The sequence below is a fragment of the Sorex fumeus genome, unplaced genomic scaffold (assembly GCF_029834395.1).
Source record: "Sorex fumeus unplaced genomic scaffold, SorFum_2.1 ptg000110l, whole genome shotgun sequence".
Classification (NCBI taxonomy): Eukaryota; Metazoa; Chordata; class Mammalia; order Eulipotyphla; family Soricidae; genus Sorex; species Sorex fumeus.
Window position 1 is genome coordinate 2651543 of NW_026606167.1, and position 27826 is coordinate 2679368.

The 27826-nt window shown below is 62.5% G+C and overlaps 1 protein-coding gene across 1 annotated transcript; it reads right to left on the reverse strand.

Moving 5' to 3' along the window:
- Positions 1 to 1260: 1260 nt before the first annotated feature.
- ABCA3 (ATP binding cassette subfamily A member 3) lies at positions 1261 to 27826 on the reverse strand. The gene is made up of 31 exons (XM_056135216.1): positions 27646 to 27826; positions 17495 to 17558; positions 17122 to 17386; positions 16558 to 16685; positions 15478 to 15643; positions 14761 to 15020; positions 13984 to 14100; positions 13791 to 13911; positions 12795 to 12968; positions 12242 to 12423; positions 11040 to 11183; positions 10755 to 10884; positions 10439 to 10593; positions 10202 to 10357; positions 9922 to 10132; positions 8976 to 9126; positions 7909 to 8007; positions 7507 to 7693; positions 6736 to 7033; positions 5718 to 5991; positions 5164 to 5368; positions 4852 to 5071; positions 4616 to 4774; positions 3800 to 3972; positions 3523 to 3651; positions 3255 to 3449; positions 2885 to 3072; positions 2599 to 2769; positions 2198 to 2388; positions 2040 to 2113; positions 1261 to 1483 (listed from the first exon to the last, which is right to left on the reverse strand). The coding sequence occupies exons 2-31, from the start codon at positions 17546 to 17548 to the stop codon at positions 1352 to 1354; spliced, it is 5109 nt and encodes a 1702-aa protein (XP_055991191.1). The 5' UTR covers positions 17549 to 17558; positions 27646 to 27826; the 3' UTR covers positions 1261 to 1351.

The following is a 27826-nucleotide window of genomic DNA, read 5'->3' on the forward strand; positions in this document are numbered from 1 at the left end:
GAGGGCATTTGCCTTGCAGCCTTGCACAGGGCCTCCCCGGGTTCAATCCCCATCATCCTGTATGCCTCCCCCCCTCCCAGCACGGCCAGGAGTAGTTCCTGAGTGCAGAGCCAGGAGCGACCTCTGAGCATTGGTGGGTGTGACCCACTCTTGGGGTCTCAGTAGCCGGCCTGAGACTTTGACCAAATCCCCTGCCCCTGAAAGAAAAAGCTGATCCTGTTAAGGGGGCCTAGGGGCTTGCTCCAGCACTCCACACATGCAGGCACTCTGGCTGAGGATGAGGGATGTACCAGTCACCATCTGCCTGAGCTAATACACCTGGCCCTGAGAGTGGAAGACGCAAATCATTAACTGACATCTGTATTGAGCCTGACAAGGTAAATGTGATACACGTGGATTGCCCCCTGAAAGTATGTATAAACCCCCTGTATGAGATCTAGAAAACGGACTGCTGCTGGACCACCAGCTTTCACCCCTCCACGTGGCTCTTTCTTGGTGGCGGCGGGAGTCTGTGGCGCGTGGAGAGCCAGGGCAGAGGCTTCTCCCCTTCCCACTCCCTCTCCTACAGGGAATAAGTCCGGCGACCCCAGGGGGATCATACTCCAGTGTGCCAGTGTCGACTGGCCAGGACCCCGACAACCCACGACAAACCAGAGCCTCTGCCTGGGCCTCCTGCACGTGTGCAGAGCCATGTCTTGTACATGGTGAAGGGACTGCACAGCGAGTCCAGGGACAGAAGCGCGTCTCCGGAGCTCTGAGGCTCCACGGTGGAAACAAGGGCACAGCGTCTGACCCCGGAGACGGAGAGCCCAGAGAGTGAAGAAGGAGTCTGCTTGGGACAATCTTCCAGCCCTGCCAGTGCCCGCACGGCGCCGAGCCCTAGCCCCGAGCCATGCATGGTTCAAGTGCATCCAGTCCCCTCCCAGCCTTTATTCCCCTCACAGAATGCCAGGAGCAAGGTGCCCCTGTCCACTCCCGGCCAGTGCGTGCTGGAGAAGCCCAGGCGGGCAGGGAGGACACGTCCCTCCCTCTGAAGGCCCCTCTGGGCGACGCTGGTGGGCAGCGTGGGCAGGGCCTCGGGACGGGGCCTCCTAGGCAGCCGCACTCTGCTGCCCCCGGTCCAGCCGGCTCCCCGCACCCCATGCCCAGGGAGCAGGGCCGTGTGTCCTCGTGACAGTCCTGGGCAGTCCCGGGGGCTGCAGTCTTGGCAGCCAGGCCCGCGCCCCGGTGGGACCATGAGTTCTGGAGCGGTCTTGGGCCCCGGGCACACTGGGTCGTCGCATGCCACAGAAAGGGGCAATTTGAAGGGAGGAGCAGGGAGAGAAGTCGGGGGCCCGCGCCCTCCGTGCTCTCAGGGGCCCTCGGCCTCCAGGGGCGGCTGCAGGTGCGCGAAGCTGAGGAAGACCTGCTCCAGCGAGATCTGGCTGACCGAGTAGTCGTCCAGGCCGTACTGCTCCTTGGCCTTCTCCAGGGTGCCGAACACCTGGGGGCGGCGGTGCCAACTCAGCGCCCACGCACCCAGCCCACTCCCGGACAGCCCTTGATGTACAGACTGGTTTTCGCTTCCATTTCACCTGGAAGTGCTTGGGGGTCACTCTCTATAGTGCTTGGGGGACCGTGCGGGGCAGGGCTCAAACTGGGGCTTCCTGCGTGCAAACCTGCACTCACCCTGAGTCCTGTCCAGGCCCCAATGCCCTGAACCTTTCCTATCCCACCCCCTTGGGAAAAGCCCGAGGGCTCATGAGTGCAGAAACTGCTCCTGTGGGGGGCTGGAGAGATAGCACAGCGGGGAGGACATTTGCCTTGCATGCAGCCGACCCGGGTTCAATTCCCAGCATCCCATATGGTCTCCCGAGCAACGCCAGGTGTAATTCCTGAGTGCAGAGCCAGGAGTAACCACTGAGCATCGCCGGGTATGACCCGAAAAGCAAAAAAAAAAAAAAAAACCTGCTCCTGTGGGCCAGCCGGGTCAGGGACGCCCCCACGGCACTCCCCATGGCCCAGCCAAGTCAGAGACCCCCCCCCCCCCCAGTGCTCACCTTGGCCCAGCTGAGGTCCTCACCCGGCAGGTGGTAGTGGACCATCCCTTGGTGCTCATCTTCCAGGACGCTGCCTGCCCAGGGAGAGGCGGAGTCAGGGCCCACGGGGCGGGGGGGGGGCGCTGGGGGCGGGCAGGGGCGACCGGCTGGACACGCACCTGGGAAAGTCAGGTGCACGAAGGCCTTGAACTCCTGCAGCGCCTCCTGCCGCCCGTGGCTCCGCACCTTGGCCCGCAGGCCGTAGCCGCTGCCGAACCTGCTCTTGAGGTGCTGTGGGCTGCCCAGGCACCGCAGCTGGCCATGCGCCATGATGGCCAGCCGCGTGCACAGGGCCTCGCACTCCTCCATGCTGCGGGGGGACGGGCCGTCACGGACTGCTCCTGCCTCCCCCAGCTATCGGCGCCATCCTCATCGGCCACTCGGGGGAGGGGGCAGGTGGCCGGCTCAGGCCAGCTGTTTCGCGTCGGTGACCGGAGCCCGGAGACGCCTCATGCTGCTGCCCCCGCCGCGGATGGGTGTCGTCCACCACCGGTCCCGCTGCCCTGTGACCCGCCCCTACCTGTGGGATGTGATGACAATGGCCTTGCCGGCCTCGCGGGCGCGCGCCACGGTGTCCCAGAGCAGGCGCCGGGCCACAGGGTCCATGCCCGTGGACGGCTCGTCCAGGAAGATGACGGCGGGCTCACCCAGAAGGGCGATGCCGGTGCTCAGCTTCCGCTTGTTGCCCCCGCTGAGGGCAGAAAAGAGGCCGGAGAGTCAGCAGGGACCCCGAGGCCAGCCCCTGTGTCGGGGTTCAGGGGGAGGAGTGTGGGGCAGGTGGTGCCAGGGCCGCGGCTGGGACACACCTGTAGGTCCGCACCAGCTTGTCGGCGTGTGGTTCCAGGAGCAGTGCCCGGAGCGTATGCTCCACGCATGCTGCGATGTGGCGCTCGGGGAGGCCTCGCAGCCGCGCATACATGACCAGCGTCTCCCGGCCCGTCATGTGGTCCAGCAGTGCATCGAACTGGGGGCAGTAGCCGATCCGCTGGCGCACCTGAGTGGGGGGAGGGTCGGCTGCTGCAGGGAGGTCGGGCATGGGAGTAGCGAGGCCCCGGGGAGCCCTTGGTGGTCCTCGCCCGTGGGCTTCTCACACTCCAGAAGCTGCTCCGACCCTGAGTCCGCTCCCTCCCTGCCTCGCCCTGCCGCCCACAGCCCCGAGCCTGGGGGTGCACCCACCTTCCCAATGTCAGAGCAGACGCTGTAGCCCCCGACCAAGGCGTCGCCCGACGTGATGGTCTCCTCCCCCGTCAGCATCTTGAAGGTCGTGCTCTTGCCCGCCCCGTTGAAGCCCAGCAGCCCGAAGCACTCGCCCTTGTGCACGGCCAGGCAGAGCCCATGCACGGCCAGGAGGGGCGTCCGCTGTGGGTACACCTGCACCAGGAAGGGGTGAGGCCGAGCCAGGGCTCCTGGAGGACACCCACCCTGGGGAGACGGGGAGGCCCACCTTGGAGAGCTCCTTGACCACCAGCGGCGTGTCCGGCAGGGGGCCCGGTCCATAGGCCATGACCCGGTTCTTTTCTTCCACCACATCCTGGTCCTCGGGAAGCACGGACGCTTGGGCATATGCCTCTGTCTAATTATTCCATAAAAAGACACATGTAGCCTCCTTGGGTCTGGGGGGGTGACTTCCTGCTGGAAGCGGGCTGCACTCTAGGGGGGCTGGTCTGTCCCCAGACGAACGCCAGTATCTGGGTGGAGATGCCCTGGAGAGGGGTTCTCACCAGTGTGCGGCCCCCCCGGAGGGTGCAGAGGCGGGCACGCAGCCGCCACAGCAGGTCGGTCTCCAGGAGGAAGAGCAGGACGAGGGAGACAAGCCCCGAGGTGGCCATGGACGCCACAAAGCGGCCGACGCCGGGCGCGTTCCAAGCGTAGAAATTCTCCTGGTACTGGATCTCTGGGGGGGTGGGGGGGGACCAGAGGGGCACCTCTGTCTCATGCAGCACCCAGCACATCCTGCCTGGCAGAAGCCTCCCGAGGCCCGAGTGCGGGGGACAGTGAGGCCTTGTGCGGGGCCGTGTGGCTGTGACCAATGACGGGTGCCTCGATGCCCTGTTTGCTTTGTCAGGTTGGAGGGACGGAGCCCTGAGATGCAGAGGCATCCTGTTAGGTGCCCACCCCCCAGCAGGACCCTGCTGCAGAAGGTCCCCCCGGCCAGTGGGGAGCAGCCGCCCTGGGGACAATGGCCAGGATATGGGGGGGGTGCCATCTCAGATCAACAAAGGCTCTTGTGCAGAGAAATGTGGCCTTCACTGTCCTGTCAGTTAGGGTGCCAGGGAGAGGCCTGGGCGTGTGGCCCCAAATCCAACTGCAAGTGCAGGCAAGAAGGGAGGGGGAGGCGGGGTCCCAGAAACCCACAGAGACCAGAGGCTGGGGGGGTGGGTATGGGCCGGGAGAGGGACTTTGGGGGCACTTCTCAGAGGGGAGAGGGCTGTGCCGAGCCCTGGTGCGGGTGACACGAGGCTGTGGTGGCGTTCGGGGTGGGGGCACACAGAGGTGAGGGGGCTGGGGGGAGGCCGGGCAGGCCGTGGGGGACTCACTGTATTTCTTGCAGTACTGGGCCGCCACCTCTGAGGAGGTGCAGTACCTCTTGGTCTCGTAGTTCTCGTAGAAGCTGCTCACGGCCATTCCCAGGCAGTGGTTGGGCAGCACCAGGAACACATGGTCCAGGGTTCTGGAAAGCTCTTCCAGCTTCACCTCTGCGGGGTGGACAGAAAGCGATCAGCTGGGCACGGTGGGTCGCTGCGCCTGCGGACGGGTGGGTGGGGAGGCCCACCCGGGATGCGCATGATGGTGACCACGAGGAAGGTAGCGATGCCGGAGAGGATGTTGAAGATGGTGAGGCGCGTGTAGGCCATGGCGGCCCCCGAGAAGAGGAAGCTGAGCAGGTACATGTGGGGCACAATGGCCCAGCCGTAGACCAGCAGCAGCAGCAGGGCATCCGCCAGGTGGCCATCCCGCGTGAAGGCGTGCACGTCGAAGGCCTTGAACACCACCTGCGGGGCACCACGGGGCCAGGGAGCCGTGAGGGCTGCCCGGCGAGTGCCAGGGGCCGCCCAGCCTCCCAGTGCAGGGGCACCGCCCTCACCAGCAGCCCCAGGCTGGGCACGAGGAAGGAGAGCAGGTCCCACAGCAGCGCCGACAGCCAGAAGGTGGCCACTCGGACCCCGCTGACCATCTGGACGTGCTTGGCCTGCACGGCCCTCTCACCCACCGCCAGCACGGCAAAAGTGCTGGCCAGGAAGGCCATGGCGAAGAGCAGGTTGAGGGCGAGGTCGAACCCCTTCCGGCCCCTGTGGGCACAGGCATGGGAGCGACACAGTGCAGGGAGACCCAGGGTCTGGCCCCAGGAAACTACCCCGAGAACCACTCCCCTGATCTCCTGTCCCCAGAGGGTAGTGCTGGCCACCCTCCATCACCACCCTGCAGGAGGGGGGCTCATCTCCCCCGGAAGCACCGCGTCCGGTGGGGGGTGGGCCACTCAGGTGTGATGGGGCAGAGAGATTCCGGTCACCACCAGGGGAGGGCTGCCCGAGGGGGGTGGGCTTCTGAGGCCACGTACCCCGGGGAAGAGCAGCCCAGCCCACAGGGCGAGTCCCGGGCACAAGCCCTGTGCCCTCGGGGCTGCAGCCGGGCACGTACTGGTTGAACTGGTCCTTGGCGGCCTGCAGGGCGCTGCGGGGTTGCGGGTAGTTGGAGACAGTGAGGGAGGCCTGCGGGCCACACAGCAGCTTGAACAACAGGTTGTCCACGAGGGCCAGCGCCGTGGCCGGGGAGTGGTACGCCTGATTGTTGAACAGGGCCGTGATGACCGTGCGCGCGCCCTCCGTCTGGAAGGTCGCCGCGGCCAGGCAGCGCTCATTGAAGCCGCCCCCTTCCACTGAGGCCCTGAAAATCAGGAACTCCTCCAGGTCACCTGGGGGACGGTGGCCATGTCAGAGGGACGAGCCAGCTTCTCCTCTGCCCCACAAACACTCTTAGCCCTACCCGCTTGGAGACCTCGAGTTCCAGAAGGGGGCGCTGGCAGGGCAGGTGGAGGGGCTCCCTCCCAGCGTGTCCCCCTAACGTTGGTCCTCTAATTTCTGTGAGACAGACAGAGCATCTGAGGAGCGGCCAGCAGGGCAGGGCCGGGCAGGGCAGCTGTGACTGAGAAATCCCTGTCCTGCCCAGAGCAGCAAGGCCGAGATATGGGGGCCGGGGGCAGCTGCCCACTGTCCCTGTGGTCGGGGCCAGGTTCCAGTTGCCCAGCCTCCTGCTCTGCTCAAGGTCCCCCCCGTCCTGGCCGGGGCTGGAGAGAGGCTAGCGTGGGGAGGCGCCCACACCCCAAGAGGGTCCCCCGAACTCCACCAGGAGTGGTTCCTGAGTGCAGAGCCTGAGCCAGCCAGGAGTGAACCTGGAGCATTGCCTTGGGATGGTCCCACCCTTAACCCACCCCACGCCCCCCAAAAAAGGGAAGAAAAAGAATCCCGGCCCAGCTAGGACTTGTGAGGGTCAGTAAATGAAGTATCCGAGCAGCTGGCCAGAAAGTGACCTGAGAGCAGCAAGTGAGAAAACCTTCCAGCACATTCCTTCAAGGCAACTCGGGAGCTGAGGACCCCCGGGGGAGGAGGCCAAAGGGCAGTGGGCACGCAGGGGGCTGGGCCCCAGGGACGCCCCTCACCCAGCACCTCGCGGGGCTCCTGGCCCTCGGCTTGCAGCATGTCCTTCCAGTGCTCGGCCAATCGCTGGCCCAGCGGGGAGGGCACGGAGAAGGGCACCACCGTGTGGCCGTACGCGCCCAGCGTCAGCCTCAGGAGAGGGTCGTCGAGGATCTCAGCCGAGTAGTCGATGGCCAGCAGGGCCAACGTGATGCAGGTGAGTGGCACCAGCGCCTGGGCTGCCGCCAGCTTCCACTCGCGCCAGCTGTACGTCGCCTTCTTCAGGAGCATGGCCCAGAACTGCTGGCCGTGCAGGGCGAGCTGCGGGGGGCGGGGGTGCTCAGCGGGCAGCCAGGGGCAGGGCCGCATTCGGGGGCGAGCTTTGGGAGGCGCTCAGCCCTGCACAGCCAACAGGGCCACCCACCCAGGGCTGAACACGATGGGAGGAGATGGGAATCTGTCCCCTGAGCTCCCCTTTCACTGTCCACCAAGTATAGAGACAGCGAGGCCGTTTCCCTCAGGAAGGGGGTCGCACTCTGCAGAAAATTCTGTGTTCCCTACCCAGCCTGGCCGTGCGCTCTGGACGGGATCTTGTTCCAAGAAAACTGGGACAGTCACTCTCTCCTGGGGCCCGGGGAAGGTGTGGAAGGGGCTGCAGCTCAGTGAAGCCTGGCTCCAGCCTTAGTACCACATGCTGCCCTGTGCCCGGGAGTGGCCGCCACCAGCAAAACGCTTTCGCTGGGCCCCTGGGAAGCAGACCCCTGGTCAGGCCAGACAGGGTCTCAGATGCTCACCCCGCTGTTGAGCTGGAAGGTGCCGCCTTCCTCCTGAATGAGCGCCCCAACGCCATCACTCGGGTCCATGATGCCGCACAGCTGGCCGTCCACTGCCCAGTCGCTGGCCCGCCTCTCATGCTGGTACTGCAGGGCAGGTAGCTGGATGGCCTGAATGTCCAAGCTGCTGTCCACCAGCTTGCCGACCCTGTGCCAGACGCATGCGCCAGGAAGGGATGAGATCAGTCTTGTGCTCGCTGGTGTGTGCCCCCCACATGGGCTGTTTCAGGGGCTCGGGGCAGAGTGAGGTGATGAGCAGGGGAGCTGGGGTAAGGGGACCGCTCTGCAGGGCAGGGTGCGCTGCCGGGGGTGACTCCGCCCCACCGCCCATGAAGCAGCTGCCCTCGCCGTGGCCTGACTGACCGCAGGAAAACCTCCTCCATGGTGGTGACAGACGCCCCAAAGCTGGCGATGCCCAACTCCTTCTGCTGCTGCTCCAGCTTGGCGAACAGGCCTTCGAACCTGCAAAGGCGTCCCCGACAGTGAGACCCACCCACACCCTTCTTTAATTTTGTTGTTTTGATTTTTTTTTTTTTGCTTCTGGTCCACAACCTGTGGTGCTCCAGGGTTACTCCTGGCTCTATACTCAGGAATTACTCCTGGCGGGACTTGGGGGGCCAGATGGGACGCCAGGGATCAAAACCGGTCAGCCATGTGCAAGGTAAACTCTTCCCACAGTGCTACTCCAGCCCCGACCACTTCACGCCTTTCTAGATGATTTTTTAAAAAATTTTTAGTGGGGTCACACCTGGCAATGCTCAGGGGTTATTCTGGCTCTGTACTCAGGCAGTGCTCAGGGGACCATGTGAGATGCCAAAGATTGAACCCAGGTTGACTGTGTACAAGGCAAATGCCCTTCCCGCTGTACTGTCGCTCAGGCCCCTTCTAGATAATTCTTTCCTGAATAATCACTTTTGTGCAGAATGGGGAGGGAGGAGGCAGGGGCTACTGGCAAGGCCATTAAAGACATTATAACGCCATGTGTGGGCTGAGGGACAACCCCCAGACAACCTAGCCCATGACCCCACTGGGAGGCCAGGCTTGGGGCCCTAGGCTATCTCTGCTACCAGGAACTCTGAGGGCAGAGCCCACACCCACAGGACATGGGAGTCACGGAGGAAAAGGGGTTCTGAGCCAGGAAACCGGGGAAAGTCACCAGCAAGGTGGGTCCCAGTACCATGAAATGGGCAAGAGGAGCTAGCAAAGGGGCAGGTGGCGGCTGATGGGAAGGCGCCTCGGGCAGGACTGAGCGCATAAGAGGACAATGGGCAGAAGAGTCACCAGAGGCCCTGCCCCAGCTTCCCTCAGCAGGCAGAACTCTGGTTTCCCTCTACGGCCAGGGGTCCTGGCGAGGTGGGGTGCCCATGGCAGGGTGGGGTGCCTCCTCTCAGGGATGGGGTGTCCATGCCCGCGCCACGGGGCCCTAGTACCTGTGGGTGCTCTCCTTGGGAAGGATGAAGGACAGTTCAGCACCCGCATTGCTCTCCAGTGTGGCGTTGGGGACATGGTGTCTCACCAGCCTGGCGACAGCCTCAGGGTCGCACTGCGCCTCCTTCACCAGCGTCATGTGGTAGCCAGCACCTATAGCCGCAGAGCCCTGGTGAGCCGGCATCCCCGTCCCTGTCCTCACACAGGGATCCGGGGACACAGGAGGCCCTCACTACTGCCCCTGGTTTCATCGACTACCCCCGCAGGGGACTTGGGGTGCAGGTCACTCCAAGAGTGTGACCCCAGGCAGACTCCCTCCCAAGGTTCCAGTGACCACAGACAAAACTGGCGCCCAGCCCCGCATTTTCTCAGAGGGGAACCGCGGGGTCCTCCTGGTGCAGGCTGCCTTCTCTCTCCAGCACTGCCTGGGGGGCCACATCCAGTGATGGCATTGGCAGGGTGCTGTGCAGGGAAGTAGCCAGTCCTGAGGTCCTAAGGGGGCTCGCCTGTCTGGATGAGCCTGGAGCCACAGTCACAGTGGACTTAAGTGACCTTGAGTATTCAGGTCTCAGAGCCAGACTGCACACCAACGCTCAGTGGTCGGCCTCTACCCCCCAACCCATTACTCTGAAGAACAGAACAGGGAGACCCGCCCCCTTGCCATGCCCCGCCCCTGCTCACCGTGCCCCGCCCCTGCTCACCATCCCAGTTCTCGCCCAGCCAGCCCACCATGTGTCGCCACCTTCTTTCCAGGTCCCTTGCTCACCATAACCACCACCACACCTTCCCGCCCCTTGTTGCTTGGCCCCGCCCACACCACACCCCATCATGCCCCACCCCATCCCCTTCCTCCTTGCCCCGCCCTTTCCCTTCTATGCCCGCCCCTTTCCTCCAGGCCCCGCCCCTGCCCTCCCTGCCCAGCCTGCCCGCCCCTCCTCGCCCGCTCACCATACTTCTGCTTGAGGAAGAGCGAGGACCCGCAGCACTGCAGCTCGCCCTTGGCCATGATGGCGATGCGGTCCCCCAGCAGGTCGGCCTCGTCCATGAAGTGGGTGGTCAGCAGGATGGTGCGGGCACGTTTCTGCTGCTGGAGAAGGTCCCAGATGGCTCTCCTGGAGACTGCGTCCATGCCCGCCGTGGGCTCGTCCAGCATTAGCACCTGTGGGTGGAAGCGGCCGTGAGGCCCGGCACCGTGGCTAGACCCGGGGGCGCCCGCGGCAGCCCTTACCTTGGAGCCTGCGATGAGCGCGATGCCAATGGAGAGCCGGCGCTTCATGCCGCCACTCAGGTACCGGCTTCGCGTGTCCCGCTTGTCCTCCAGGCCCAGGGTGTGCAGCAGGCGTTTGACCTCCTCCGGGCACTTGTGCTGGGACAGCCCTTTCAGCTGCAGGGCAAGGCGCAGGTCAGCGTCCCTGCCACCCCCAGACGTGGGCTGGCAGCTGGGCAGTAGTCTCGGGGGCCTCACCTGAGCGTAGAAACTTAGGTGCTCGGCCACCGTCAGGTTGTCAAACAGGACATCATGCTGCGGGCACAGGCCCAGGCTCTTCCGGATCTGAGCCATGTCTCGAGAGATCTCGTACCCACCGATGTAGGCCCGCCCGCTGGTGGGGGGAAAGAGACCTAGGCCCACGGGGGGCCCCCGGGCTCAGGCTGCTGAGAACCCTTCCAGCCACATGGCGTGTACTCACCTCACGCACACCTGTGCCCTTCACTCCACCCAGGGACCCTGTCGGACACCCCACGCCCCCAGGGCAAGGGCCGCGGCTCGGGCCACCTCTCACCGGTCAGCATGGACAGCGTGGTGGTCTTGCCCGCACCATTGTGGCCCAGCAGGACGGTGATCTGTCCCTCATACATATTGAGGCTCAGGTCTCTGACGGCTGCCTTGTCCTTGCTCCCCACGCAGAATAGCTACAGCGAGGGCGGCGGGGGCTGCTAGCATTGCCTACCCCAGTGGGACGCCAGCTCTGTCTACCACAGCCAACCGCCCACAGAAGCGCCCCGGAGAACTGGGCGCGAGGAGATGGGAGTCAGTCCCCAAGACCCCCGAGGCCCACCCAGGGCACCTTAGACACGTGCTTGATCTTGATCCCGGCCACCAGGTCCTCGGGCTCGGCTTCAAAGTACTCGGTGTTGGCGGCTTTCTCGGGGTCCTCGTCCTCATCTTCCTTCCCTAAAGCTGCTCTCGGGCCTCCGCACCAGTACGAGGGCTGGGGGTGACACAGCAGTCAGCCGCCCTTCCTGGGCCTCCCCCTGCTAGAGAGGGGACGCTGCAGGCAGCCCCCACTGCCCACGTGTGGGTGAGACTGTACCCCAACAGTCAGGGCCGCGGGGTGGGCAGCTGCCTAGCACTGGACACGTGGCGGAAGGCCACTGCTCAGGGCTGCTCCTCCGCGCTCAGACACCGAGCCTCGGCCTGTTTCCTGCTCGGGCAGTGCTCAGGGATCACTCCTGGTGACACTTGGAGCCAGGCATAAGCAAGGCAGCCCGCTGCCCTCCCCGGGGTACTTTTTCCACCCCATTCAGCGCTTTCCTCCGCGCCTGGGGGCAGAGGTGGGCCGCTCAGCTCAGGCTAGGCGAGAGAGCGTGGGGTGCACGCACGGAGGAAGGGGTGACCCGTGACGCGGCAGACACGCACACGGCGCCACAGGGGTTGCAGCAACATGTGGGGCTGTGCCCCCACCCCGCAGGGGAGCTGAGTGCCGGCCAGTATGGAGCAAGGTCCCGGAGTCTGGGTAGGTGCTCACCCTTTCATACGAACCCCGTGGGCAGGCCAGAGTGGCAGCTGTGGAGGCCCGCTCAGGCCCAGCACTGAGACCCCAAACCCAGAGTCAGGAGTCGCCCCTGGTACTGTCAAATGTGGCCCCACATTGAAATGCTGGGGTGTGCCCGGCAGGCGGGGACGCGGCACGGGACAGGAGATGCAGACAGACCGACGAGGACCAGGGTGGACGAGGCCCTCCAGCACACATGACTCTGAGACCCATATTAGCTGAGGGTAGAAACTCCTGGATTTTCTTTGTTTCTTGTTGTGCCGGGGACTGAATCGGGAACTTCCCCTTGCAAGGCTGTGCTATACCCCCGGCACACGGGAGACATTCAGCAGAAGAGGCCGAGGTGTCCCCTGGCCCTTGGGGGTGGAGCAGCGGCACTGGGGTTGGGCCTCGGGCGTGCTGCCACATGCTGGCGGGGAGGGGGACGAAGAGGACCACGCTGACCACAGGGCAGGGGGTGCTTCCTGGCCTTGGGGCACAGGCAGGGGACTCACCAGCAGGAAGAAGTACCAGGGTTGAGGCATTCCAAACTGCCCAGGCAGCACTGCATCCGCGTACCAGGCAACCAGGCAGTACAGCAGCGAGTCCAGCAGCAGCATGCCCAGCGCGTGCCCGAAGGAGAAGTTGTCGTCCACGTTGACGGGGCTGAGCAGGTCTCGCCACTGGACGCCCACACCTGCGGACACACGAGGTCCTGCACCCACCCTGGTCCACAGGAGCTACCCCAGGAGTGGGCACACATGCATGCACAGCATATACACAGCAGCACACGCGACACACGTGTGCACACAACACACAACGCATGCATGACAAACAGCACACAGGTACACACTCAGGCACGCACAACAGCCAGGCCGTGGCAGCAAGGCCTCTGGGAACCTTTTCCACAGCAGAAACATGGGCCCAGGGGACAGGCACGTGGGCAGGGAACTCGCCTCTCATGCGCCCAGCTGGGGTGGGCCCCGGCTCCACGGTGAGAGGGGCCCCCTGGGGCTGGGGGCCGCAGGGCTGCTGCACGGGGCTGACCCTCTGCCCACGCAGACTCACCCTTTGCCTCAAACTTCCCGAGGAGCTGGGCCCCCATGGCCATGGCCATGTTGGACAGGAGGCAGGAGACGAGCTTCTGGTTCTGCGTCATCCAGTTGTAGCGGGGAGCGACGAAGAAGTATGGGATGTAGGTGAGGAAGTAGAGGAAGCCCCCCACAGCTGCCGCCATGTTGGCTGGGGAGAAGGGGAGGGGCGCAGAGGGCGTCAGCCCATGGTCCCTACAGGCCCCGCACCCGTCCACGTGGGGACACAGCTCAGAACAGCAGGACGCTGGGCTCGGCCACAACCTTATCTGTCAGGGTGCTACGCTTGGGGACCCCCATCTGCTGCAGCCCTGGATGGGGTCCCTCACGCCCGCACGCTCACCCCCCACAACCCTGCTCCCTCCTCAGACTCGCGCTGCACATCTGCCGTGGACGTGCCCCCCCACAGGGTGCGGGCAGGACAGGGACCCCAGAGCAGGAGCAGGAGGCTGGAAGGAAAGAGGAGACTGGAGAGAGGGATGAGGGGCACAGCACTGGGTGCAGAGGGTCCCTCCGAGGGGCCTCACAGTGCAGGAAACGCCACAGGTCAGAAGGGCTCGCGGAAGAGCCGTCCGCGCCCCTTATAGTTCACAGACAAGGGCAAGGGGCGGCACTCCTCCAGTGCTCCGAGATGGAGTGTCTGTGCCCCGCCTTGGGTGGGACCTCGCTCCCCGGCCAGGTGCCTGGGTGCCGCTGACTGTGGCCTGTCCCTTGGTCTGGAAAGCCTGGTTGACCACATGTTGCTCGCTGAGTTACCCAGACTCCCCTTGAGAGGCCACTGATGGGACGAGGCACAGGGCCCCGGGAACGAGGGGGCTGGGGCGCTGCTGGGCATGTGGGTGAGTGAGGAAATCCCACTCAGCCTGAAAGCCTCTGTCACAGTGACAGCAGAGACTGCCTGGAGATGCTCGGCACTCAGTGCTCACGAGCCACAGACGAGGGAGCCCGCCAGCAGCTCCCCAGGGCACCTCACCTCTGCTGAAGAAGCTGCTGACCATGAGGCTGAAGGCGATGGTGGACACTGCGAAGCAGGCCAGGAAGACCAGCACCAGCGATGGGTCACTGTGCGCCAGCACCGCCACGTCCTTCTTCACCTGCGCGGGGAGAGGGTGGGCAGGCTCTGCGGACCGGGGACTCCAGGTGAGGGCCGCGGGACCCACACTCACCTTGACACAGAAGAGCAGGGTCATGAAGGAGACGATGAGGAGGAGGAAGAGGAAGAACAGGAGAAACCAGGCGCTCCAGTGCAGCCAGGTGCTGAGCCCCATCACGCGCATGTACTCCTGGGGGCCAACGAAAGCCTGGCATGGCCACACTGCCACGGCCATGCCCCCCATGGCCACACTGCCACAGCCCATGCCTGCCACTGCCCGCCACAGCCATGCCAGCCACAACTGCATGCCATGGTTGCCGTGACCCAACACCTACCCATGCTGTGCACGTGTACTGTGTGTGTGCTGAGTGTACTGCCTGCTGCATGTACTGCGTGTACTGTGTGTGCTGTGTACTGTGTGGTGTGTGCTGTGTACTGTATAATGTGTGTTGTGTGTGCTGTGTGTACTGTGTATTGTATAACGTGTGCTGTGTATTCTGTGTGCTGTGTACTGTGTGTTGTATACCGTGTGTGCTGTGCACTGTGTGTGCTCTGTACTGTCTGGGCTTCCCTGTCCTGGCTGTGGTGGCTTAGACTCAGCACAGTGGAATCAGTGTGGGCCCAGCCCCCAGGTCCCCACTACAAGGAGGCAACAGCTGGGGAGATTCTGGAGGTCGGTGCTGCCGGGCGCTCTGTGCCTGGCCCTGCCAACACCGCATGGAGCCAGGGCACCATCCTCCTCCCGCGAGCTGCTGGGCGTCCAGCGTGCTCCTCAGCACTCCTGGCCCGTGGGGCTCCTTCCTGAGCTCCCCCAGCCTGACCTCTTGGGTGGGGTGCCCCGGCCCAGTACCTTGAGCTTCTGCTCCTTCTCCTGCACGACGGCCCGGATGACGGTGAGCGCTGTGTAGGTGAAGCTGAGCATAAGCAGCAGGGGCAGCTGGTACTGGACGGCCACGAGAAAGGGGTCGGAGATGAAGGGCGGGTAGGGGAAGCGCTGAGCCTTCACGGTGAGTGCGCTCAGCAGCTGGCGGGCAGAGGCGTTGGCGTGCTGTTCCATGACAGCCCGGTCCACGGCGTGTTGCACAGCCAGGAAGCCCTCCAGGATGTACCCTGTGCAGGAGGGGGGCACAGCACTCTGTCAGCTCCCTGCCCCCGCTCCCAGATGCTGCCATCCTGGGGCAGGCCCGGCTGCTCCCACCCTTGTCTCAGCCCCCCTCTGTTCCCAGGGGACCTGGCCTGCACGAGGGACCCCCCACAATCCTGCTTCCGAGACCAGCGGTCACTAGCACTGCTGCCCTGCAACTCCCTGGCAGCCCGCTCCTCCTGTGGCCCCCAGGGGGAGGTGAGGTGCCAGCCCCCAGAGCCTCTGGGTCACAAGCTCTGAATGAGTGGCTGTGCGACTATGGGTCCGACCCGATGGGTCCGACCCGGTGGGCCACAATGAGGGGCGTGAACAGCCCAGAAGAAGCTGACGGTGAGAATGACCCCTCCTTGGGGCCCCTCCTCGGTCAGCTCAGCTGATGGGACTGCCCGGCCTGACCCCCGGTAGTGTCCTTGCGGCTCTCACCCGGCTCTCCTCCGTCAGGGGCTGCTGGCTCCCGGGGGCCCAGACTGGGGAAGAGCGGGAAGAGGGAGGTGGTGTGCCAGCCCTCCGTGTCCCGCAGGAAGCCGGATCCCGCCCGCGTCCACATGTAGTTCCGCCGCGTGGAGCTGAAGCGCAGGTGGTACCTGACCTGCGGGGCAGACGCCGGGACCCGCCGGTCAGATGGGGGCGGGGACGGTGTTGCGAAGCCATGGCGCGTGTCCCGTCCAGGAGAACTCTGACGGGCCTTTGTCACCACTCTGCCACGACCACCCCAGAAACCCCCTGCCTGGGACACGGGCCCCGAGCCCCCAATCATGTGCCCAGCCGTGCTCCCTCAGTCACCCCGGGTGACCGAGAACCACCGGCTTCATGTGTGAGTCACTAGCAGAGCCTTTGGGGCCAGGCTGGAGGTGTCAGGGGCTGCCCCGGCTCTGTGCCCCAGGGACCGTGAGTGATGCCAGAAATCAAGCCTGGGGGCTGGAGTGATAGTACAGTGGGGAGGGTGTTTGCCTTGCACGTGGTCGACCCGGGTTCAATTCCCAGCATCCCATAGGGTCCCCTGAGCACCACCAGGAATAATTCCTGAGTGCAGAGCCAGTAGTAACCCCTGTGCATCAATGGGTGTGATCCAAAAAAAAAAATATATCAAGCCGGGCCCACCTGGTGCCTTGGTCCTTGCGTACCACTCCAAGCCATAATCTTTTCATTAAAAGCTTAAATGTTTTGCAGTAGTTGTTTTGGGTCATAGCTGGGCAGTAACCGGGGTTTTGGGGGTGCTGGGGCCTGAACTCAGCCTCCCGGGGGCCCTCACATGCAGAGCCTGGAGCCACATTCTCCACTCTTAAGATTTATCTAGCGGCGGAAATTCAACTTTCTTTTCATTTTTCTGTTTCTGGCAGCCCTGGGGATGGAGCCCTCATAGCTGGTCACCTCCCCAAGTCCCCGGCCACGTGGCATGAGGGCCCTGGAGGTGTGGTGCCCGGGAGGCCTGGACAGCAGCAAGGCCGGGCCGGCACCATCCCGGAGGGCCCAAGAGTGCTCCCCTCAGGGCCCCAGCCTCACCGCCAGTGGCAGCGGCTCCTGGCTGTGCTCAAAGGTGTGCTCGAACACCAGCGCGGCCAGCACGTCTGAGGAGTGGTTGTCGTAGCGGATGTAGTCCTCAAACTCCTTCTCCGAGGGGAAGCCACGGACTGCGGGGACACAGGATCTGTGAGCTGCCCTCCTGGCACGGCAGGCCACAGACGGACAAAGGCTGGGCCCGAGTCACTGCTGGTGGCGGGCGACCACGGGCTTTGGCAGACACTGGCAGCCAGGCAACTCTCAAGACCTTGGGGCAGGCAGCAAGGCCCCATGCGGACGCCTCTGACACCCCCGGTCCCTGGCCCAGGGTCAGCCCCCACTCCTAAGTGCGGCTACTCAGGCAGCCACCAGCTTGCAAAAGGCTCCTCTAGCCAGAGCCAACCCCGATGCCCCACCACCTGCCTCTGCCGCAAGAGGTCACGAGAGGTCAAGGCCAAGTGCGGGAGAGCAAAGGGCCAGTGTGACAGCGTTGGGGGCTGGCCCTGGGACCCACCGAGCGCCCTCCCAGCATCCCGGGGAAACCCCGTGCCGGGCTCTTGCACTCACGTCGGAGGTTGAGCCCCAGCGCCCGGCGGACGGACTCAGCAACACCCTGGACCGCTGTGCTGCGAGCTGGGATGTACACCAGCTCCCAGGCGCCCCCTGGAGGCGGGAAGCTGAAGAACAGGGGCAGGCTCTGGATGTCCTGGCGCGGGTACACTGTGGCGCTGGGCACATTCTCCGACTGGATCTTCAGGCGAAGCCAAATGAGGATCCCGGAGAACAGCAAGGGCAGAACCAGCTCCAGGACCGTCACCAGGACCTTCCGCCTCTGGAGGAGAAGCAGAAGCCCCCACATGGGGGTCAGAGTCCCTGTCGGGCCCTCCCCAGGGTCCAGGCCCGGCCTCCCCTGCCTGTCCCCCACTGGGGCCCCGCTGACCTGCAAGGTAAAGTTCTTCCAGAGGAGCAGGCCCAGCTGCCGGAGCACCGCCATGTTGGCCAGCCTGAAGACAGACGTGGGGAGTCGGCGTGTGTGCGAGGCGACCCGCACTGGCCATGCCCCCTCTTCTGCTCGGCTCTGTTGCACGCCTGAGCGACTCAGCAGGGCACGAGGTGGAAGGGCTGGTCTCAGTACTGGCCTACCCCATGGCTGCCGCACTCAGTCAAGGGCGAGTACTGGGCTGTCCCGGGGCTGGAGATGCCATGGGCTGCAGAGCTCCAGAGGCCCTGAGCCGGCCTAGCTCCCTGCGAGACCGGCTGGCGTGATGCATGCTCGATGTATGCGCTTGGCCACCCCCAAATCCCAAGAACCAGTTTTTCCTGCTGTAACTGTGAGGACTGGGACAGAGGCCTCCACAGTGAGCAGCCACTGTCACTAGCAGGCTCTGATCTGCTTCATGTGGGTACAGTCCCTGGACCTGGTCAATAGAGAGGCCGGAAGCCTGAGCAGCAGCAGAAACAGAAGCCGAGGCTCTTGGGAGCACCCAATCAAAATAGCAATGGCTGTGGGCACGGGCCAGCCCTGCGGTGACTTAGTGCCTGCACAGGCCGGCCTGACCCACAGCACCCAGCTAAAGGGTCAGACCCCACAGATGGCACACGCTGCCGTCCGTGCCCCATGGCTGGCCTCACTAGGTGTCACTTGGGATTACAGGTTGTTATTGTGAGTCTGGTGCCACGTGGTCCCGAGCACCCAGCGGACAGAGGCCCGCAAGCCACATGTCTGCACTGAAGGGTGCTCGGAACAGCATGGCAGGGACAAGCACCAGGGGCGATTTACACAGCATCTGGGACACAGCTCTGGGTCCACAGAGACGGCATAGGGATGAGGGTGTTTGTGCCGCACACGGCCAGCCCCAGTGAGACCCCACAGTACCACACTCCCCGTCTGAGAGTGACCCACGAGCACAGAGCAGAGAGCAGCGCTGACGGCCACAAGGAGGGGCCCCAGAGCAGCTTAAACATAACAAAACATGGGTTTTGAGGAGTTACTTGGTTAAAGTGCCGGGGAATTCGAGCTAAGGTCGGATCACAAATGGTAGGGTTCAGGAGGCCGTATGCGGTGCTGGGGATGGAACCCAGATCGCAACTTGCTGTCCTATCTCTCCAGCCCCAGGATATGCAGGAGGCCCAGAGCTAAGCCCAGCACAGGATCCTCTGAGGGCCATGAGAACCAGCCCCGGGCATCGCTGTGAGGGGCTGAAAACAAAAGAGAAATTAAAGCTAAGACAGTGTGAAGTGTTATTAGCACAACTTAATAAATTATACATATTCTTTAAAGTCACCAGGGTGGGGGCAGGGTGATAATGCCAGGCTGGGGACATGGGCCCTGAGCTCTATCCCCAGCATTGCTGGGTTTGGCTCTGGAGACCTGCCGAGTGCTGCTGGGCTGGCCCTTGAGCACTGCCCGGGAGTCCTCGGCTCCCATCCCCAAGTCCACCAGGTGGAGGCACGGGCTGAAGGGCAGATGGGAAAGGGCTGAGGGGTCACAGCGCAGGAAGACACACAAGGACACCCCCCTCCTCGGGCTGGCCAGGCCAGCTGGGCAGCAACAACGGCCTTGGCCGTGTCATACAGAGAGAGAGGGTCGGGCACAATGATCGATCTTACACGCAGGACAGAGACAGAGGCCCAGCGTGACAGCACAGTGGCTGAGGCGTTTGCCTTGCACACGGCCGAGCCAAGTTCAATCCCCAGCATCCCATATAGTCCTTCCAAGCACCGCCAGGAGTGACTCCTAAGTTCAGAGCCAGGAGTCACTGCCATCGCCGAGTGTGACCCAAAAGAGAACAGAGCAAAACCAAAACCAAAAAACACAGGAAGGGAATAACGAAGGCCAGTGGCAGCAGAAACTGGACCTTAGTGAGAAGCTTGCCTGTGGGGGGCGGGGGGGAGGGGAGGAGAGAGGGAAGTGGTCACTCTGGTCAGCACTGGGCGCTGAAAGGAGTAAAGTGACAGGCACGACACCCTAGTGGTAACGGTACTGTAATCCACAGCGTCAGAAAGCAGAAACGGAGAAAGTGTGCCAGAGGCAGGCTGTGGGCAGGAGGGAAACTGGGGACACTGGTGGCGGGAAGGGACAGTGCTGGAGCGTCACAGGTCTGGAACTCAATCAAGATAAGAGAGAAAGACACTCAATCATGAATAACTTTGTCGTTTTTGAGGGGGAGGGGGTTGGTTTTTTGAGTCACACCCAGAGATGCTCAGGGGTTACTCCTGCCTCTGCACTCAGGAGTTACTCCTGGCGGTGCTTGGGGACCATATGGGATGCTGGGAATCAAACCCGGGTCAGTCGCAGGCAAGGCAAACGCCCTCCCACTGTGCTATCTCTCCAGCCAGCCCAATCGTGAATAACTTTGTAACTCTATGATTCACAGTAATTCAACGAAAAACAAACAAGCAAACAAACAAAAACAACCACAAAGCAGCCTTCTGGACAGAGAAGTCCCTTTCTGGAAAAATCGAGCCCAGCACTGGCCCCAGCTCCCTCCTGTCCTGTGGCAGGCAGGACAGCCTGGGTGCGGGCAGTGACCTGGGCCTGGGAGGGACGGGGTGGTCTCTGGAGAGCAGCGGGGTGACCCTGGAGGCAGGACATTGGGAGGGGCCTGGGCAACACCTTAGGGCAACCTGTGTGAACCAAACTCGGGGAAATACCGCACAGCGTCTCTTGGGTCAGAAAATCGAGGAGGGGCTGGAGCGATAGCACAGCGGGTAGGGCGTTTGCCTTGCACGCGGCCGACCCGGGTTCGATTCCCAGCATCCCATATGGTCCCCTGAGCACCGCCAGGAGTAACTCCTGAGTGCAGAGCCAGGAGTAACCCCTGTGCATCACCAGGTGTGACCCAAAAAGCAAAAAAAGAAAAAAAAAAAAGAAAATCGAGGAGCGGAACAGACACGAGGCGCATCACCTTCGAGAGGGCAGCCGGCCTGCTCCAAGCTGGGGAACTCCCTGAGCCTTTGTGAGCGGGACACCAGGACGGAGCGTTCAGGTGGGGGCCAGAGAGCTGGCTGACCCCGCTGTGAGCCTGCGGGGCCCTCACGGCCAAGCCAGCCACACCCGCTCCAGGCCACCCTAAGCCCGTCCCTTGTTGCCCTGTGCCCGACCGAGTAGAGGGAACTTAAAGGGGAGAGTTCCCCAATTACTCGATCTGGAGGGTTTGTTGATTACGAAAGCGGATGGACACAAGGAAAGGAAGTGTCCGTTGCTGGAAGCACTCAACACTGGGGCCCTTAGAAGTGGTGATGGCCACTGGCCAGACCCAGCCCGGGGGGGCTGCTGAGACAAACACTCCACGAGAAGGCTGGCCTCCATGAGAGCAAGTCCCAGAACCCCTTGATGGTGGCCAGGAAGGAGAGGGAGCTTCTCTTTCCTACTGAAGAGTGTTTGCTCACGGCAGAAATGTCAAGCATCATTCTCGCAGACTGCCGAGAAGTTCAGTGTTTGCTTTACGAGTGAACAGCTGAAGTGGTCTGGGCAAGGGCAGATGGAGGCACTCCAGAGCACACTGGACTCCCCACAGAAGGAATTTTCCAGTTACTTGTTCATCAGGATCTCAGGGTCCTGCCAGCCCTGGTGTTCCTTCGGCACCTGTTGCTCCGAGCTCCCCAGAACTCAGGGCGGCAGAGTCCACACAGCTGCGTTTCCCTCTGCTCACTGCCTACTCCGGGAAGTGCCCTAATTTCTATGGGCGCGTGCAGAACAGTTTTCACTGCTGTATGTGGCCCAGAAAGGCCTGGAAGCTTCTAGAGATGTCTCTGCCTGCAGCAGGCACCCCTCTGCCTCACTGTGCCCACCCTACTTTGGCTCAGTGCCCTGCCACAGAAGCCGGGTCAGCAGAGAGGGGAAGGTGAGGCAGGAAGGAAGGTCCCTGTGTGGAGCAGGGCAGACGACAGCCCCAGCACTCTGCTCTGGACTTCCTGGGCACAGGTCAGGCCGCCCAGGGCACCATCCTGAGCCCCCTCTTACCTATGCTGTGAAAGATCTGGGGGCCAGCAATTCAGGGGTGTTTGCTGGGCAAATCTGTAGCTGTTTAGGATTTATGCAATATATATATGTGTATATATATATATATATATATATATATATAAAACTAACAGAATTCCTCCTGGAGTCGCAGCTGAGGGCCACTTGCCCCAGGTCTGAAGGGTCTGGAAGTGCTTTTCACAACTTTCCCCTTCCCCCCCTGTTTGGGCCATACCCAGTGGTGCTGAGGGCTTACTCCTGACTCTGCTTTTATGGATCACTCCTGCCAGGCAAGCACTTTACCCGCTGTACTACTGTTCTGACTCCATAATGTTCTTTTGTCTTGGGGCCACACCTGGCTGCACTGAGTGATGGCTCCTGGCTGGCTCAGGGAGCCATCTGTGGTAGCAGAGATCAAACCCAGGTCAGACACGCAGCCCAGTGCCCTATCTGCTGTACCATCACCCCGGCTGTGTGGGAAGTGTTCAATTAGCAATAATCACACCTTGCTTAAACCTCGCTGGCCACGATACTGCCACGGCGCAAAGCTTGGGCCGTTGTATTGGAAAGAACCATGGTCCTACCTTGCCAGGCTCCGGGCACAGCACTTACTCACGGAAGCTCACAGCCTGCAGAGCGAGTACAACACGCCTGCTGGAACTGAAGCCGGCTGAGAAGCACGCGAGATTCGGAGAACTGGGAGCAGGGCGGCAGGCAGCCGGCATGCATGCAAGGACAGAGGCCGGCGTGGCAGCCACAGGCTGGAGAGTCTGCCTGGATGATCTCAGAGACATCACAGGGCACGTGGGGGCAGGACTGCATGTGATCCATGCGTGTGCATGTGCGTGGAGATGGAGCAGCAGGGCCCGAGCTGGAGGGACACATCTGCAGCCTTCACAAGGGGGCACGTGGTAGGCACGCCCCTGTGTCGGATGGGCGTCCCGATAGGCATGTGCTTCGATCGATGGTTTGGGTGGGACCCAGCAAGTACACGAATGTGTCTGACCCAGAGGCGCCTGCATGTGAGATGCACAGACAGCAACAGCAAAACCAGGCGGGGAAGCAGCAGCCCCCACAGGAAGCCCCCCACCGATCTCTGCCCTGGGGAGTCCAGGCAAGCTGCTGGGGTAAAGGAATGGTGGGAAATTCAACAGGCACATATTTCTCCTTTAAAAAACTTTAGGTTGTGGGGCTGGAGACATAGCACAGCGGGGAGGGCGTTTGCCTTGCACGCAGCGGACCCGAGTTCGATTCCCAGCATCCCATATGGTCCCTTGAGCACTGGCAGGAGTAACTCTTGAGTGCAGAGCCAGGAGTAACCCCTGTGCATCGCCGGGTGTGACCCAAAAAGAAAAAAAAAAACACTTTAGGTGGTTAGGATAAAGAAGGAACCAGTATGACAATAACAGCTGGAAATGATCACGCTGAACACGAGCTGAGTGTTGAAAGTAGGTAAAGGGACATACATGATAATTTGGTGGTGGGAAACGTACACTGGTGAGGGGATGGGTAGTGGAACATTATTTGACTGAAACCCAACCATGAACAACTTTGCAACTGTGTATCTCACTGTGATTCAATTTAAAAAAATAAATAATTAAGGGGGCTGGAGTGATAGCACAGCAGGTAGGGCATTTGCCTTGCACACAGCCGACCCAGGTTCGATTCCCAGCATCCCATATGGTCCCCTGAGCACTGCCAGGAGTAATTTCTGAGTGCAGAGCCAGGAGGAACCCCTGTGCATCGCCAGGTGTGACCCCAAAAGCAATAAATAAATAAATGAATAAATAATTAAATAATTTAACAAATAACTTCAGTCCAAGTGATAGGGTTGGATCCTATATGGCATTCTATATGGTCCCCTGTGGACTGCCAGGATTGAGTCCTGAGCCCAGAGCCAGGAAAAACTCCTGAGCATTGCTGGGTGTGCCCCCCCCGCAAAAAAAAGGCTTTACTTGGCTTACCTGGGTCAGAGAGATAATCTAGCAGGTAAGATGCTTGCTCTGCACACAGCCAGTCCACGTCATACCCCCACCATATATTGTAGGACAACCCGCGCCCCCCAGAGTGATTCCTTAGCGCAGAGCCAGGAATGAGTCCTAAGCACCCATTGTTCATCAATTTGCTCCAGCGGGCACCAGTAACATTGTGAAACTTGTTGTTACTGTGTTTGGCATATCGAATACTTCAAGGGTAGTTAGCCAGGCTTGGCCGTGAGGGCGAGATTCTCTCGGTAGCTTGCCAGGCTCTCCGAGAGGGGCAGAGGAATCGAACTCGGGTCGGTTGGGTCGGCCGCATACAAGGCAAATGCCCTACCCGCTGTGCTATCGCTCCAGCCTGGCCCAGAAGCTAAAAAAAATAAAGACTTTAGCGGGCAGGAAATCTGGCTCAGGGGGCCAGCATGGCATTCTGTGTGTAGGAGGCCAGTAGCATCTGGGGACACGCTGTGTGCTGAGCTTCTGCAGAGCGGACCCCCTCAGGGCGCAGCCCCCAAGCACCACCAGGTGTAGCTCCCCAAGGGGATTCTCTTTTGGGGGACGGTGGTGGGTAAACTACACCCAGCTATGCTCAGGGTTTAGTTTCAGCTCTGCACTCAGGGGGTCTAAACGGGGCTGGCCACCTGCAAGGCAAGTGTCTTAGCCTGCACACTCGGCCCCAGGAGATCGGTTCTCTTTCGCCTCTCCACGGGGGGACCTGGAGATGTGGTGGTGCTGGGGATCGAGCCGGAACCCCGGCACGTCAAGCCACCGCCGCAGCCACCTCCCGGTCCAGAAAGGAGACGCCCCACAGGACCTGCTCTGAGCCAGAGGCTGACCTTTGCTGCTTCGTGGGACAGGGACAGTCAGGTCTTCTCTCGTGGAAATTTCCCCACCTGGAGCCCTTGTCCTTTCCCCACAGATGGCTGTCTACACCACTGTTTAGCTCAGTTCTGCTGGGCCGGCACACTCCGACTGTCCCTCCAAGGAGAAGGAGCCAACATATGCACGGGACAGACTGGGGGGAAACGGGCACGCGGGGCGTTTCCAGGCTGGAGCTTCCAGAACCAGAGTGCCCACGTGTCCCCTCGCCCAGAGTGGCTTCCTCCTGTGCCACCTGTCTTCCCTCACGCCCTGGGCAGTGCCCTGGGACATTTTGTGCTCCTGGACTCGAGAGCACAGAGGCTCAGGACTGGGTTCCGTCTGCCCAGCGTTTCTACAGAGGCTGGAGACGCGGAGGCTGCGTGTTCACAAAACATATTTTACCATTAATCCCAGGAGAGCGTGAATCCTGCCTACTTTGCTTCTTGTCCCTTTAAACATTTTTATACTGGGCTGGAGCGATAGTACAGCTGATACGGCATTTGCCTTGCACACGGCCAACCGAGGTTTGATGCCCGCCGTCCCGTATGGTCCCCTGAGCACCTCCAGGAGTGATTCCTGAGCACAGTCAAGAGTAACCCTGAACATCACGGGATGTGATCCAAAAAAGTCAAAAACCAAAAAATTTCTATATTGAAGTTGCAGTGACAACCCAGCGGACCATCCAGACTGTGCCATTCAGGACCGATCCTGGAGCACACCTGGGTGCAGACAGAAACCAAAAGGTCAAAGTTCCCTAGCCTCGGGCCAGGGAAGAGCAGAGCCCTGTGGCTGCCTAACCCCGCCCCCCCCCAGGAGGGACCCTGGAGCACTAAGCCCCTGAGCACTGCTCTCTGTGCTCAAAAAAAAAAAAAAAAGAAAAAGAAAAAGAAAAAGAAGGGAAGGTTCGGGAAGGAAGAAAAAGATGAAAGTTCTAGAGCTTGTGGAGATCGCGCAGGGGGAGGCACCCGCCTTGCAGGTAGTAGCTGACCCTCGTCCTAGTTTCAGACCCACATACAGGCCCTGTGCCCAGCCAGAGCCACTCCTGAGCACAGAGCACAGAGGCCCTCCCCAGAATAGGCCAGGACAGTAATGTGTGGCTCTGTGAGTGATGCAGTCAAGTGCCCACGGGCAGCAGAGAGCACCTGGCCGTGGTGCAGAATCCTGCATGACGAGGCGGGCAGCGCCCAGCCTGTCGGAGGGGACGCAGGCTGCAGCCAGGCCCCCATGGGCCTCCTCCACTGCCCAGGGCGAGCTGAACTGCTGGCTTCCCTGCCCAGAGCTGGGGGCCAGGGGTGTCACAGGGCCCACGCTGGAGCCCCTGGTGGGTGGCTGATCCACAGACACAGTTGTTGGGTGTGGGGGCACCCTGGAAGTGCTGAGGGGCTACTTCTGCTCTGTGTTGGGGAAGGCTCAGTGGTGAGCAATGCCTTAAGCACTGAAGTATTTATTTTGAAGCTGAAGGCATGGCCCAAAGGGGAGATGGGCAAGAACTCAGCACCCTGGAGCGGGTGACAGGGATTCCCGGGAGAGTGGGACACACACCCTCTGTAATGAGGCAGAGTCTCTCACCCCTGCAGAGGTCCATCAACCCCCAACTCCAAATCCTTTCCAACTTGGAGCCCCTTCCCCCCACCATTCCGGGGGACTGGCACTGCTCCAGGGTGCCAGGGCAGGGCCTGACCCAGTCCACACCTTCCCACAGGGGTCTGGTCTCTGGGGTTCCATCTGCCCCCACCGTGTCCCCCCGTCTCTACCTCCTCAGGTCCTGCCCAGCCTCAGAGCAGGAGGCAGGCCTGGCTGAAGACTGGGTCTGCCTCTGGGCCCCCCCAACCCCCCAACCGACACTGCTTTTCTGGAGGTCTCAGAGCACTATCCTCCAGTCTGATGTCACCAGGACTGTGACTCAGTCATTCTCAGGCTCCATCCCCAGGCAGGCCACATCCAGTGCCTTTGTCGCCACGCAGGGGGGCAGTGACCCACCTCCCCGGGGTTCTGAATGTTCTCCTTGGCAGCAGAGTCTTCAGTAGAACTCAGGCAGGGGCTCCCCTGGGCCTTCCCTGGGAGACCGAGAAAATGGCTCATGGAATCACCTGGCACAGCAGCAGGAGGCCCCAAGTCGCCTAGAAACACACCCCACCCCCACCCTCCACTTCCCTGGGGGTCTGGTCAGATCACCCTCCACAGGGAAAGGTGTGGCTCTGCCGCTATGTAAGCCAGGGTTCAGTTTTTAAAAACAAATTCCCTAAGGAGACCAGGATTGAGTGAGAGCACAGCAGGGAGGGCTCCTGACTTGCACAGAGCCGGCCCAGGCTGGATCCCAGCACCTCCAGATGTGACCCCTGAGCACAGAGTCAGGAGTCAGCCCTGAGCACAACCGGGTGTGGCCCCCCAAAACAAAATCAGAACCAAACGTTTGGCTTTGGCAGCCTCTTTCCCAGAGGAGGACCGCCTTGGCTCTTCAGCATCACAAACCGTTGTGTCCAATGTCCCAAAACAGCTGCTGGGGAAACTACCCGCCCCAGCCCAGCCTCCACACTTCCAGCCTCATCCAGCGGGAGTTCCAGGGGTTCCGGACCCCAACAAGATCCAATCAGGGTCTCAGTGCTCAGGAGGTCCCTGGCATCCAATCCTGAGAAAGCGTGCAGGGCCTCCCAGTCACGCAGCAGCAGACATGGACCCCAGACCCCTGACCACTGAGCACCCGTCCGGGAGGGGCCTGGAAAGAGCTTCTCTGCGCTCACTGCAGCCTTCGTCGGGGTCGCAGCCGCTCGCCCAGGCCAGGAGGGTCGCGCCTCCTGTCCCCGCGCCCCCGCCCCGCCATTCTGCGGCTCGCGGGAAGGAGGCCGTGAGCGGGGCGGACGCCGGGTCGGGGTCCCAGGCCCCCGCCCCAAGCAGCCATGTGCGGGGTCAGAACGTGCTAGGGGCGCCCCCAGCTCCCGGCCCCGCACAAAGGGCTCCCCACGGTCCCAGCCGGGCAAAGCAAGTTCCTCGGAGGGAGGCGGCCTCGGGCGCTCCAGCTGGGGCGGGGACACGCCCAGGGCTCAGCCCGCAAAGCCCTGAGTCAGGGAGGGCGCTGCGGGATGCGCACCTGCCGCGCAGGCCGGAGCGAGCGGCTGCCGTGCGGGGCGCAGCGGGGCCGGGGCACGGCGGGGCGCGGCGGGGCGCGGGGATCTGGGTGCGGGGCGCGGGGCGCGGCGGGGCCGGGGCGCGGCGGGGCCGGGGCGCGGGGCGCGGGGCGCGGGCGGGGCGAGCGCGAGCGTGGGAGCTGCGGCGCCCGGTGGCACTCACCGAGCCTCGGCGTCAGAGCCGCGGCGGCCGGCGCGCTGACCCGGCGCACGGTCGCCTCCCTCGGTCCCGCCTCGGCTCCGCGGGTGCTGACAGCGGCAGGGCAGCCACGGCGGGGAAAGACACCTGCGAGCCACGACGGGCGGGCGCTCCCGGCTGCTCGTACTCCAGCAGGGGGCGCGCC

Bases quoted from the DNA above. Each gene is read 5' to 3' on its own strand.
- ABCA3 (XM_056135216.1), bottom strand. From the start codon at position 17,548: ATGGCGGTGCTCCGGCAGCTGGGCCTGCTCCTCTGGAAGAACTTTACC. The intron at 13,912-13,983 runs GTGAGTGTGGGT...CTCCCCGCGCAG, and splicing joins CCCTGCTCTTCTGTGTCAAG to GTGAAGAAGGACGTGGCGGT. The intron at 12,424-12,794 runs GTGAGTCTGCGT...GTGTGTCCGCAG, and splicing joins CGGGAAGTTTGAGGCAAAGG to GTGTGGGCGTCCAGTGGCGA.